Genomic DNA, 12,234 nt, shown 5'->3' on the forward strand with positions numbered 1-12,234 from the left:
GAAGGACTTTTCATGACTACAAACGTCAGTGCCACAGGTCTGCAGTCATTAAGTCCAGTGATCTGGGGCTTCTTGGGGACAGGGACAATGATGGACGACTTCAAGCAGGCTGGGACATGGCATGACTCCAGGGAGGTGTTAAAGATGCTAGTGAAGACAGGGGGCAGCTCAACTGGGCAGTGTCTTAGGGTGGCTGGAGTGTAACCGTCTGGTTTAGCAGCTTTTTGAGGGGTGGATTTCAGAAATAGTCTTCTGTTCCTGAACTGTGAGAGTGGTGGGGGACGTAGGGGGGACCGGGGTTGGGTTGGCAGAGGTGGCCACAGTGGGGGAGGTGGTGTCCAACCTACAGTAGAAGGAAGTGAGTTGCTGGACCAGTTTTCGCCTCCGTAGTTGTCTGCCGAAGTGGGGGCTCTGGGCTTGTAATTGGTGAGAAGCCGGAGCCCATTTCACAAAAAGGCAGGTTTGTTGTTGGAGAACTGCTGCTTCAGATGTGTATTGTACTGAGATCTAGCTCTCGACACCTCCATGCTAAATCCGTACTTTGCATCTTTGTAGCGCTCTCTATCACCGGCCCTGTGCGCTGCCTCCTTCTGCTTCCTCAACTGCCTCAGTATTTCATGCTCCAAACAACAACGCTTGTCCCTCTTCGGTCATCTCAACTTTGCCATGCAGACCAGGCCTTCACCTCTTGGCCTGTCTTAGGCTGCCTTATTTTAAATCGATCCCATCAGGATCGCCGCCCTCCGGTCGGGCCATCCATGTTCATGGCTATCCAGTCCGATGACTTTGCAGTCATCGACACCATCAACAAACACATTCAGAACATTGATTTCCGAGGCGGAACCGACATCAACCCCAGTTCCTCCATTCTCAGCTACCACATTCCACACCTGAGCCACACTTTGCATCGTAGGGTTGTGGTCCTTGGTAATGAAATAGGGATTTTGAGTGTGAAGTGAATACCCACAAAAACACTCCTTGAAATGATTTTTCTGAAATCTCTGAAAGTTGAATTACTGTAAGTGCCAAAGCGCTTAGCTTCTCTGAATCATCTGCCACCATCCCTGCCACAGTTTGGTGGTGCATGTTGGGGTTGCGCGAGCACATCTGATGGAGCTCTTATGTGGTGGTGAACAAATAGTAGGGGAAAGTTGTTTTGGTGGACATACAGTAAAAATAACATGTAATGAAAGTTTAACGTGAGAAACTAAAGAAATACTAGGGGCACAGAGAAACACTGGAGATGGCTTGGTAGATGAACAGTGGGGATTGTGGTCATTGGAACCCTTGGGGGAGTGACCCCTAAACTGGAGGAGTGGCGACAGCATATTCCAGGAAAAATATCAGACATCTTAATCCAGAAAAGTGCAGTTCTTGGAACCGCAAAAATACTGTGCAGAACGCATCAGCTCCCTTGCCACTGGTAGAATAGAGTTAATATTCGTTCATGACATATGCAAGTTATCAAGCCCAATGTAGTTATTTGATCAGGTGAAATGTCTCTAGGAAATCAAACCTATATGGAGCAATTGATATTTGTGTGTGGGAAATGTTGTGTAGCGCTTTGTACCTTCATCATTAAGAAAAGCAGGGACTGTGTGAGGGCACAGTGCTTCTCAGCTACAAAGCGGTATCTTCTCTCCTCCTCCTTCAGGATATCCTGCTGACTCTGCCTCAGGAGCTGCATGTAGTCACTCTTCTCCTGTACACAGACACAAGTTTACTTATATCAGTCATAACAATTCAACAACATTTCAAAAAAAAAAAAAAAAAATATATATATGAAGTGTATTCAAATCCATTTCATGAGTTCTGGTGGTGCAGTGACTCAATGGTTTAAGTATTTGCCCACCAAGTCGCAAGTCTGTGACTTTTTGGTCGGCGACGTCATTTCCGGTGAGTGTGTCGCGTTTTCAGAGCTGTTCGTTCTTAGAGCCTTTTACCGATTAATCCACGAATTATACACACTATTTACGCATCATATACACGAAAGTGAACGTTTGATTTCTCCGCAAACAATCCGGAGCCTCAAGCCGCTCGCTTTTCAGTATTTTGTGGATTAAAAGCCCTCCTCACTCTCTAGCTCCAGCCTGAACTAGCCTAGCGTAGCCTAGCCGCTAGCGTCATGGCTGGATCTACCTTTACCTGTTTGAGCTGTCATATGTCGAGTCAGAACCCTGGCTCCTTCTCTGATGATAGGTGCGTGAAGTGCAGTGTAGTGGTAGTTTTGGAGGCCAGGGTTACGGAGTTAGAAGCGCGGATCTGCTGTTTAGAGGAGCTTAAGTCCAGTTATAGTTCGGTTTTAGCGCGAGGGCTACCGGACCGCGCTGCAGGGCGTAGCATTAGCATTAGCAGTAGCAGTAAGGCCGAGCTCAGCCCCTCAGCGTCTCCCGTGCAGCCGGGACTAGACCAGGAACAGAATAGGGACCATTTTGTGACAGTTCGGAGGGGACAAGGCGCTAAACGCCGAACCTCAGAGCGCCGTGATCTTCACGTCTATAATAGGTTTTCTCCCCTCAGCGATCACACGCCCGCTGAACACACGAGAGAAACTCTTGTAATCGGGAGTTCTATTGTCAGAGACGTGAAGCTGCCAGCTGCTAGCGTTAGGTGTTACCCAGGGGCCAGAATGGGTGACATCGAAGGAAACCTTAGGATCTTAAAGCGGAGTAGGACCCGTTTCCGGCGAGTCGTGGTTCACGCAGGCGGTAACGACGCCCGGCGGAGACAATCAGAGGTGCTCAAAGTTCAAGTAGCCGCGGTGTGTGACCTTGCGAAGTCGATGTCGGACACTGTAATATTTTCTGGTCCCCTGCCCAATCGGATCAATGCTGAATTGTACAGCCGTCTCTCAGCATTCAACAACTGGTTATCCAGATGGTGCCCTCAAAACAACGTTGTCTTTATTGATAACTGGAGTGCGTTTTGGGGAAAGCCCGGGCTCATACGCAGGGATGGCATCCATCCGACTTCGGAGGGTACATCCCTATTAGTTCGGAATTTGACCGATAGTCTTAGTCGTGTTAAGTGACCATCTAGGGATGAGCCCCAGGTGCAGAGCAGCAGTTCAAGACGCTCCTCTGTCGCTGAACTCTCGCCCGTTCTGTTACCTGTGAAGTGTTCAGATTCAAGACAGATAGAGACTGTGTGTGTCCCTCGTGTCCCTCGTGTCCCTCGTACAAATAATGCCAAAAAGTCACATCTCAGAAAAAATATTTCAGGCGTCAGACCAAATAACTTAAGGAAAATAACAATCACAAATACACAAATGAATAAACACGTAAAATGTGGACTGCTAAACATTAGAGCAATTTCCTCCAAATCGCTCTTAGTTAATGAATTAATTAGTGACTATAACATAGATCTTCTAGCTCTAACTGAAACGTGGCTTCAACAAGACGACTACGTCAGACTAAATGAGTCCACCCCACCCAGCCATGTTAACTTTCAGACTGCCAGGAGCACAGGCCGAGGTGGTGGTGTGGCAGTGATCTCCCACTCAAGCCTACTCATGAGCCCTAAAACTAACAATGCATTTCACTCATTTGAAAGCCTTATGCTGTCAATCACATGTCCAAATATGAAAAACCAAAAAGGAGTTTTGTTCATAGTTATCTACCGACCTCCTGGTCCCTACTCAGAGTTTTTAACAGAGTTTTCTGACTTTATATCAAACTTAGTGTTAGCCTGGGATAAAATAGTTATAGCTGGAGACTTTAATATCCACGTGAACATGAGTGATGACGCTCTCAGTAATGCCTTCAGCGCCTTGTTAGACAGCATTGGTTTCACTCAGAATGTAAATAAACCGACTCACACTCACAAGAACACTCTGGATCTTGTCCTAACGTATGGAACAGAGATTAGTGACCTCATTGTCCTCCCTCAAAACCCTATATTGTCAGATCATTTCCTAATTACCTTTCAGTTTATTCTTAAAGATCATCCAGTCCCACAAAATAAAGTTATAATGAAAAGGACAATATCTGAAAAATCTATCTCAAAATTCAAAGAAATAATAGAGCCAATATTCAGTGACATGTCATGTGATCCTGCTGAGAACAGTTTTAGTCCCAGTTTAAGTGATCAATGTGTCGACTTGACCATGAATTCTCTGAAGTCTGCTCTTGACGTTGTCGCGCCGTTAAAACAGAAGGTCATTAGGCCAAAGCGCGCCTCCCCATGGTACAACCAAGAACTGCGTTCACATAAACAAAGAGTTAGAAAGTTAGAGGGATTATTTCGTCGCTCTCACACCGAAGAATCCCTAAAAGCATGGAAAAGTTGCCTGCTGTCCTATAAGCAGGCTCTGCGTAAGGCCCAAACCAGATATTATTCAAATCTAATAGAAGTCAACAAAAGTAACACTAAATTCCTTTTCAGCACTGTAGCTAGGCTAACAAACTGTCACAGTGCAGTAGAGCCCTCAATCCCAGCTACACTTAGCTCTGATGATTTCCTCCTATTTTTTAATAATAAAATAAAAACAATCAGAGATAAATTAGATGAAATTACCCCCGCTATTAGCCCTGAACTAGCCCAAGCTGTAAATCTAACGTCCCATATAAATCCACCTGTAAACCTAGAAAGGTTCACAGCTGTTGATCAAGCAGAGATAACTTCAGCCATTATGTCCTCTAAAAGCTCAACTTGTGTCCTAGACCCCATTCCAAGCAGACTCCTCAAAGACATTCTTCCCCTAATTATAGACCCTATTCTTAATATAATAAATACTTCACTCGAAAGTGGCTATGTTCCACAGTCCTTCAAACATGCAGTCATTAAACCTCTTCTGAAAAAGCCTAATCTAGATCCCGACCTATTGGTAAACTACAGACCTATTTCAAATCTTCCCTTCGTCTCTAAAATCCTTGAAAAAGTTGTAGTAAAACAGCTTTGTCGCCACCTGCAGGACAATAACTTATTTGAAGTTTTCCAGTCAGGGTTCAGAGCCCACCACAGCACTGAAACTGCACTAGTTAAAGTCACAAATGATTTGTTATTAGCCGCTGACGATGGACTGGTCTCAATCCTGGTTCTGTTGGACCTCAGCGCAGCGTTTGACACCATTGACCACAACATTCTACTGCAGAGGTTAGAATGTGATGTAGGTGTTGGAGGAACAGCCCTCAGCTGGTTTAAATCCTATCTATCTGATAGGTTCCAATTTGTTAATGTAAACCAGAGCTCCTCACCAAGCTCTAAAGTAATTTACGGTGTGCCACAGGGTTCGGTACTCGGTCCAATTCTGTTTACTCTTTATATGCTACCATTAGGCAACATTATCAGAAAGCATGACATTAACTTCCACTGCTATGCAGACGACACTCAGCTGTATTTATCAATGAAACCTGATCAGAGCGATCAAGTAGACAGACTTAGTACTTGTGTGAAGGAGATAAAAACCTGGATGACACTAAACTACCTGCTTCTTAACCCTGAAAAAACCGAGGTCATTGTGCTTGGCCCTAAGCATCTACGAGACGCTCTATCTGAGCAGATAGTCACACTGGACAATGTCAGTGTAGCCTCCAGTTCTACTGTAAGAAACCTTGGAGTCTTATTTGACCAGGAGCTCTCATTTAAAGCTCATATAAATCAAGCTTGTAAAACAGCCTATTTCCATTTGCGCAACATCGCCAAAATCAGAAGAATCCTGCCTAAAAGTGATGCCGAAAAACTTATCCATGCATTTGTAACGACTAGATTAGACTACTGTAACTCCCTGCTTGCAGCGTGTCCTAAAAGCTCCATAAAAAGCTTTCAACTGGTTCAAAATGCAGCAGCAAGATTACTAACAGGAACAAAAAGAAGAGAGCACATTACGCCAGTGCTGAAGTCTCTTCACTGGCTCCCCGTCGAGTCCAGAATCAAATTCAAAATTCTACTCTTGACCTACAAAGCCATAAATGACATGGCCCCATCCTACCTCAAAGATGCTATAGAACCATATCATCCAAACAGAGCTCTTCGCTCTCAGAATGCCGGCCTTCTGGTGGTGCCAAGAGTCTCTAAAAGTACTGTAGGAGGTAGAGCGTTTAGCTACCAAGCCCCTGTGTTATGGAATCAGCTCCCGACCCATGTTAAATATGCTGACACAGTCTCTTCATTTAAGTCCAGGCTTAAAACGTTCCTCTTTGAAATCGCTTATGGTCAGAGTAGTTAGGACCAGAAAGATAAACCCACAGCTTCAGCTACGCTGCCCTAGGAGTAACTGTGCTGGGGGAAGTATGACAGCTTGAGCACTATCCTCTTCTTCTGACTACTTATGCTATCAAACAATATTTATTTTTTAATTCCACTTGCAAACTGTTCACCGCCTTCTTTTTCTTTCTCTCACTCCTGAGGACCTGTGGACCCAGATGTCCCTCTCCTGGTGAAGTGGTCCCTGCCCCATGTGGACGGTCCCTCATCTGCCTGAAGAGTGGCTCCAGTTCGCCTCAGTCGGTCCCTCATCTGCCTGAAGAGTGGGTCCAGCTCGCCTCCGACGGTCCCTCTTCTGCCTGAAGAGTGGGTCCAGCTCGACTCAGACGGTCCCTCTTCTGCCTGAAGAGTGGGTCCAGCTCGACTCAGACGGTCCCTCTTCTGCCTGAAGAGTGGGTCCAGCTCCAGTCTCCTCGTGTCCGTCTGTCCGTCTGTGAGAGTCGGATCTCTCCTTCACTGGAACTCCTCCAGGTTTCTACGCTTTTTTCCCAAAGAGGTTTTTTTTGTAGTTTTTCCTGGCCGAGAAGGAGAGTCTAAGGACAGAGGACCCTGGGACATCGTCCCTCGCCACCACAGACATTGTCTGACTCCATCGCCACCACAGACATTGTTGATTCATTTCTCCCTGTGGCCCTCAGAGGCAACTGTTGTTGTGATTTTGGGCCTTACAAAAATAAATTGATTTGATTTGATTTGATTTGACTTTTTCCCAACTCCAACCAGTGTATGCAGCCTCTACTTATGCCCCCTTGATGTTGTTCGCTTTGTACTTGGAACGATTGGCCCAATATAGTAGCCAATCGGAAACAATTTATGGTGTTGATAGGACAGAATATAAAATTGTTATATATTTGACCAAACCAGAAATGTCTAACCTACCCAATGTGATGCATTTCCTTCATGATATTGGTCCAATGTCTGGATACAAACTGAATGTACGAAAAAAAATCTCTTAAATTCTCTCTTACTGGCAACCCCATTGGTTCTTTGGAAAAACCAACCCATTCAAATGGCAAATGGAATCTCTTAAAAATGTATGTAGTCCTCTATAAACATCTGTCAACAATCTTAAATAATGATACTCCTCTTTTGTCTACTAAGAAAGATCTCTATATCTGTAATCTGCTCCCATACTAAGTCAAAGGATTACTATTATAAAAAAAATAATGTTTTGGCCAGATCCATTCCAGACTCTCCCAATTTGATGAGTGGAATAAATCAATCTCCAAATTTGTATTGCAAGGCAAAAAAAAAAAACTTGATTCCAATTCAGTACGCTACAACGCGAGAGAACGGTGCTCCAATAAACGAACGTTTTGTTCTTTTGCCAATTTATTGAAGAACAGCATTCAACTTTTGTCCTCTTAGACCAACTGTAAAACTGAAACACTACTGACATGCTAATGTTAGACTAACACATTAATTATACTGTTCAAATCTGCTCAAAACAGTACAGATATCACCCATAATCAAAGACAAAATTATATGTTTACATCACAATACTTACGGACAAATATTGTCCAAGGCAACAACGTGTATGAGGGGAACACAAGCTCAACACACGGACAACTTGGCATTGCGTATGGCCATCTTGGATTTTAACTAATACAAGCAATAGCACTGTGCAAACACAGGAGGGCGCTGTAGGCTAATGTACAAACCCTGTGACAGCTTCAAATCTTAAAATCTCTGGGGGGGAAAGAGCCCCCCTTTGGTCTGTCCAGAACATTCGCTTTAGTTTGACTCCTTACAGTGCGCACAAGCCCATTTTTATCCGGAACAGTGTACAAAACTCTTGCTGTAATCCATGAACTGCGCGGTGCCATATCATCCTTGAGCATCACAATATCTCCAGGAATGAAGTTCCGTCCAACACGATTCCATTTCTGACGCTCTTGAAGATTTGGAAAATATTCTTTCAGGTTTCAGTGGAGCAACACGCAACACTTACTCATTACAAGTGCACAGTGTGCGTAGCACACAAAGCTCTTATTTCTTGACACAAAGGCATTGCTTCCTCTTCTTTGGACAGGCCGAGTTGTTCACACAAGTTGTGGGTTTCAGAGAAATTGATCTTTGGCTGCCTTTCCCACAGTTCATCCAATTTAGCCACAGAAATCCGATTCACTGTTAGGTCAGGCTGCTGACCCTTTTCACCGAGAGAACAATCTCCTTTAAGGGAACCATTCACCACATTCTCTTGCCCCATTGTTTGAAGGAGAATTCCCATTTTTCTGCCTGAGAGCTTCAGCTGGTTCAATAGCCTTTCAGTACAAAATGAAGCAGTGCTCCCAGGATCCAAGAATGCATAAGTCATTACAGTGGTTTGTCCCCTCTTGGACTTTACCTGGACAGGCAGGATCGACAACGTACAGTCCTGCTTGCCAACCCCATTCCAACCACTAGACTGAACAGACACCACAGCACCTTCTCTGGCCCCTTCTGAGCCCCTATTTGCCTCTACTGAACTTCCTTGACTTGTTTTCGAGTGGATATGCAACAACGTGGGGTACTTAAGATTGCATACTCATCCTGTAGTCTCGGATATCTTTGTTTGGATCAAAGTTCCTCATACCAAAAGGAATCTGAGATAGTCCCTATAAGATTAAAAATACATTTTAAAAACAAATAAATAAATACATAATTAAACAATAAAACATAAAATAAGAAAAAAAAGAAAAAAAAGATTAAGAATCCTGACTCGTGAGAAAAGATTTTTTTTTAAAAAGGGAATGGAAACATGAGAACGACACTTCAGGTAAGTAACATGGGGAAGAGAAATGCGTCAAATACGAGAAGCTCTGGAGAAACAAAACTTAGATGAGAAGAAGAAGAAGAACGGGAACACTGAGAGGAGGGACATGAAAAGATGTTGTACCGAGAGGAAAAGGACCAGGTCAAAGAGAAGAGGGAAGAGCTAAAGAAATCAGCGACTAAGAAAAAACGCCAAACATGTAAGAAACAAAGGGGACACACGGAGACTGACTCATCAGAGGAGGAAGCATTCTTCTCGCCCTCCTCCAGTCAGGAAACAAACAACGACGACTCTGAGCCCGGACCAAAGATGGTCATTGAAACAGTGGCTCAAAATGGAGGTTTCCAACCCTCCCAATTCAGAGATCTATAAGACATAGCTGCTAAACTTCCTCCTCTGTGCAAGGACGAACCAAATGGAACGGGGCTCTCAATAGTCTAACAGCTGACAGCTGGGGACATCAGGGGCATAATGGGTCAGTGCTGCAGTAGTTATGAATTCAAACGGCTCGAGAAACGTAGTGGACTACGGAGAGCACCAGATAATGTGCTCAAAGATTTTATACAATAATCAAAGAAACATATCCTGACCCGGCCGTCAGCATTTCCGGCCTCACACCAGGACTCTCACTGATGGACCAGAAGAATGTTCCAGAAGTGTTTAACTCAGTGGATAGATGCGACAGGAAGACACTCAATGAGATACTCAGAGAGGAAAGTAATATGCATGACCGCAGTCATGGCAGCCCCTCCCCCAAATGTTAAACCCTTCCCCCAAATCTAAATATGAACCCTGACCTCATGGATGGTGATGACGCTCGGTTCAGGAGACACGTGGTGCACGCTTTGACTCAAAACAACGTAGCAAGGAAAAAGGTAACAAACCAGACACAGAAATTGTGTACAAATCACACTACTACGCACATTTTAGGCTTCATTTCTATGCACAAAATGAAGCGAGAATCAATGAAAAGAGAATCTATGACTCAGTTTTGTCTGTCTGAGCTTCTCACAGATGTGGTAGAACTTTTCTCGTTGTTGACGAACCTCGTATGGAATATCTTGGGGGAAAGAAGACGCACTTGCCTTTGTACTGGAGGTCTCCTTTAACCTTTGCAGCCTTTATGACACGTCCCTTCACGTGATCGGTAAGAAACCTCATTATCCAGCCTCGTGGTTTATCAGTTGCTGGTCTTGGTTTGCCCAGGCGATGAGCTCTTTCCATTGTGATGGGGGGACCTCAACTCTGGGATGAACTTCTCCAGAAAACATTCAGTATGATCTCATTCTTCTCCCTCCGGTAGCCCCATGTGATCTGGCCTATGTGATCTTGACTCCAAATCCAGGATCTTCTTTTTCATATTTTTGTTCTCCGTCTGCAGCGTCACCTGGACCCTGCAGCGCCTCCATCTCGGCCCTCATTGTATGCAGATCATCTGTCTGAAATATGCTGCACAGCTTCATCTATGAATGCTACGTTTCCTCCCCCCCGCAGTCACATTCAAATTGGTTGAGACTACCACTATTACTTCCGCTCTAAGTGATGCCATGTCAACTGATTTTGCTTTTTATTTCACAAATCATGAGCGCCAACTGGTGAATTGTCATCTCCTCATGAAAATCTTAATCTGGGCCAGCGGAATACCTTTCGCCGCGTCGGAAGATCGTCATGTTAGTCTCACTAGCTTGTGGGGCTGTTTTCCAATGGAGCCGGGGGTCGGCAGCTCTGTGTGCCGAGGTCTCGTAGACCAGACTTGTGTTTTCCCGTTTTACTCATCTCTTGTTTGTCTTTTTTGGGATAATGCGGGTCAAACGATGATCTTAAAGCTTTTTTCTGCTGCAGCAGTGCGAGTGCACGAACATACTGGAAGAACACACATTTGATATAAAAACTGTAAAAAATGTATTCTTCTTGTTGAGAATATAAAAATCATCCATCATTAAAATAAAGCTTTAGATGTGCTGTTTACAAGTAACAAAATGTTGTATTTGTAATCAAACAGACATAAAATAAATAAGTTTTAAAAATCAGATCAGGGTCTTGGTGCCTCTGCTCATAATTTGCTACTTACAGAAGGAGGTCAGAGTTCTTATAGGGAGTCCAATAATTTTGGAAGCAGCTTTTATTCTGTCCAGAGATGGATTTGTACGGCAGATGTAGGTTTATTAAAAGGTTTATTGCAATTGTCAATGAACAGAATTCACAAACAGAAACTTGTTTTGGTGATTCAGTGAAACATAAAACAATGAACAATGATAAAACAACCTATATAAGACAAAAAAAAGATACGATTTAAATAGGATGAAAATAACAATGAGCTATAAGATTAAAAAAAAAGAATAAATATAAAAATAAAAAAAATATGTTTACTATGTACACACATTTACAGTTGAATTTACATATGTAGTGCAGAGTTAACAGTCCAGTGAGTGATTACATCATGGTTATAGAGACAGTGTTTAGGAAGTGTTCATGAGTCCAACGGCAGAGGGAAAGGAACTGTTCTTGTGGTGGCAGGTTCTGGTTCGGATGGACCGTAGCCTCCTGCCTGAGGGGAGTGGCCTCCTGCCAGAGGGGAGTGGCCTCCTGCCTGAGGGGAGTGGCCTCCTGCCTGAGGGGAGTGTCTCAAATAGTCCGTGTCCAGGGAAAGAAGGAGCAGCTGTGATCCGACCTGTTCGTCCTAGAGCCCTGGAGACGTACAGGTCCTGCAGGGATGCAAGTCTGCAGCTGATCACCTTCTCAGCAGAGGGCGCTGTAGTCTCCGTTTGTCCCTGGCTGTGGCTCCAGCGTACCACACAGTGATGGAGGAGGTGATGGAGGAGGTGAGGATGGACTCAATGATGGCCGTGTACTACTGCACCATCATCTGCGGTCTTCTTGATGAGGAGCTGATGGTGGCTCCCACTTGAGGTCCTGGGTGATGGTGGTGCAGAGAAAGCGGAGTGAGTCCACGATGGTGATGGGGGGAGTCTGTGATAGTGAGGGGGGGGGGGGAGCATTGACAACTCCAGGTTGTCAATGCTGCACCAGCCGGTCCACCTCCCTCCTGTAGACAGACTCAAGGGTTGGGTTGGCAGAGGTGGCCAGAGTGGGAGAGGGGGTGTCAAATCTAGAATTGAAGGTGCAGAGTTGGTGGGCCAGGTGGACATGATGTGTTGGCTGGATTGGATATTTATAAGTCTTCAAAGACTTATTTGAAGGACAACTGAACATGGTCTATAGCCACATAGATATCTAATTGTGCTTTTACTGAACTGGCTCATTCAGGTGTAAAT

At 44.5% G+C, this 12,234-nt stretch overlaps 1 protein-coding gene across 1 annotated transcript in view; it reads right to left on the minus strand.

Annotated features, from left to right (window-relative positions):
* LOC140377305 (BAR/IMD domain-containing adapter protein 2-like 2) overlaps positions 1–12,234 on the minus strand; it is a 70,981-nt gene that overhangs the window by 26,207 nt on the left and 32,540 nt on the right. Inside the window, exon 7 of the mRNA XM_072462674.1 lies at positions 1,571–1,702. Coding sequence (XP_072318775.1) covers positions 1,571–1,702 — 132 coding nt within the window. The remainder of the gene's footprint in view (positions 1–1,570; positions 1,703–12,234) is intronic.

This window comes from Eucyclogobius newberryi, unplaced genomic scaffold (genome assembly GCF_026437365.1).
Source record: "Eucyclogobius newberryi isolate DKJ021-1_F unplaced genomic scaffold, fEucNew1.0.hap1 SCAF_4, whole genome shotgun sequence".
Lineage (NCBI taxonomy): Eukaryota > Metazoa > Chordata > Actinopteri > Gobiiformes > Gobiidae > Eucyclogobius > Eucyclogobius newberryi.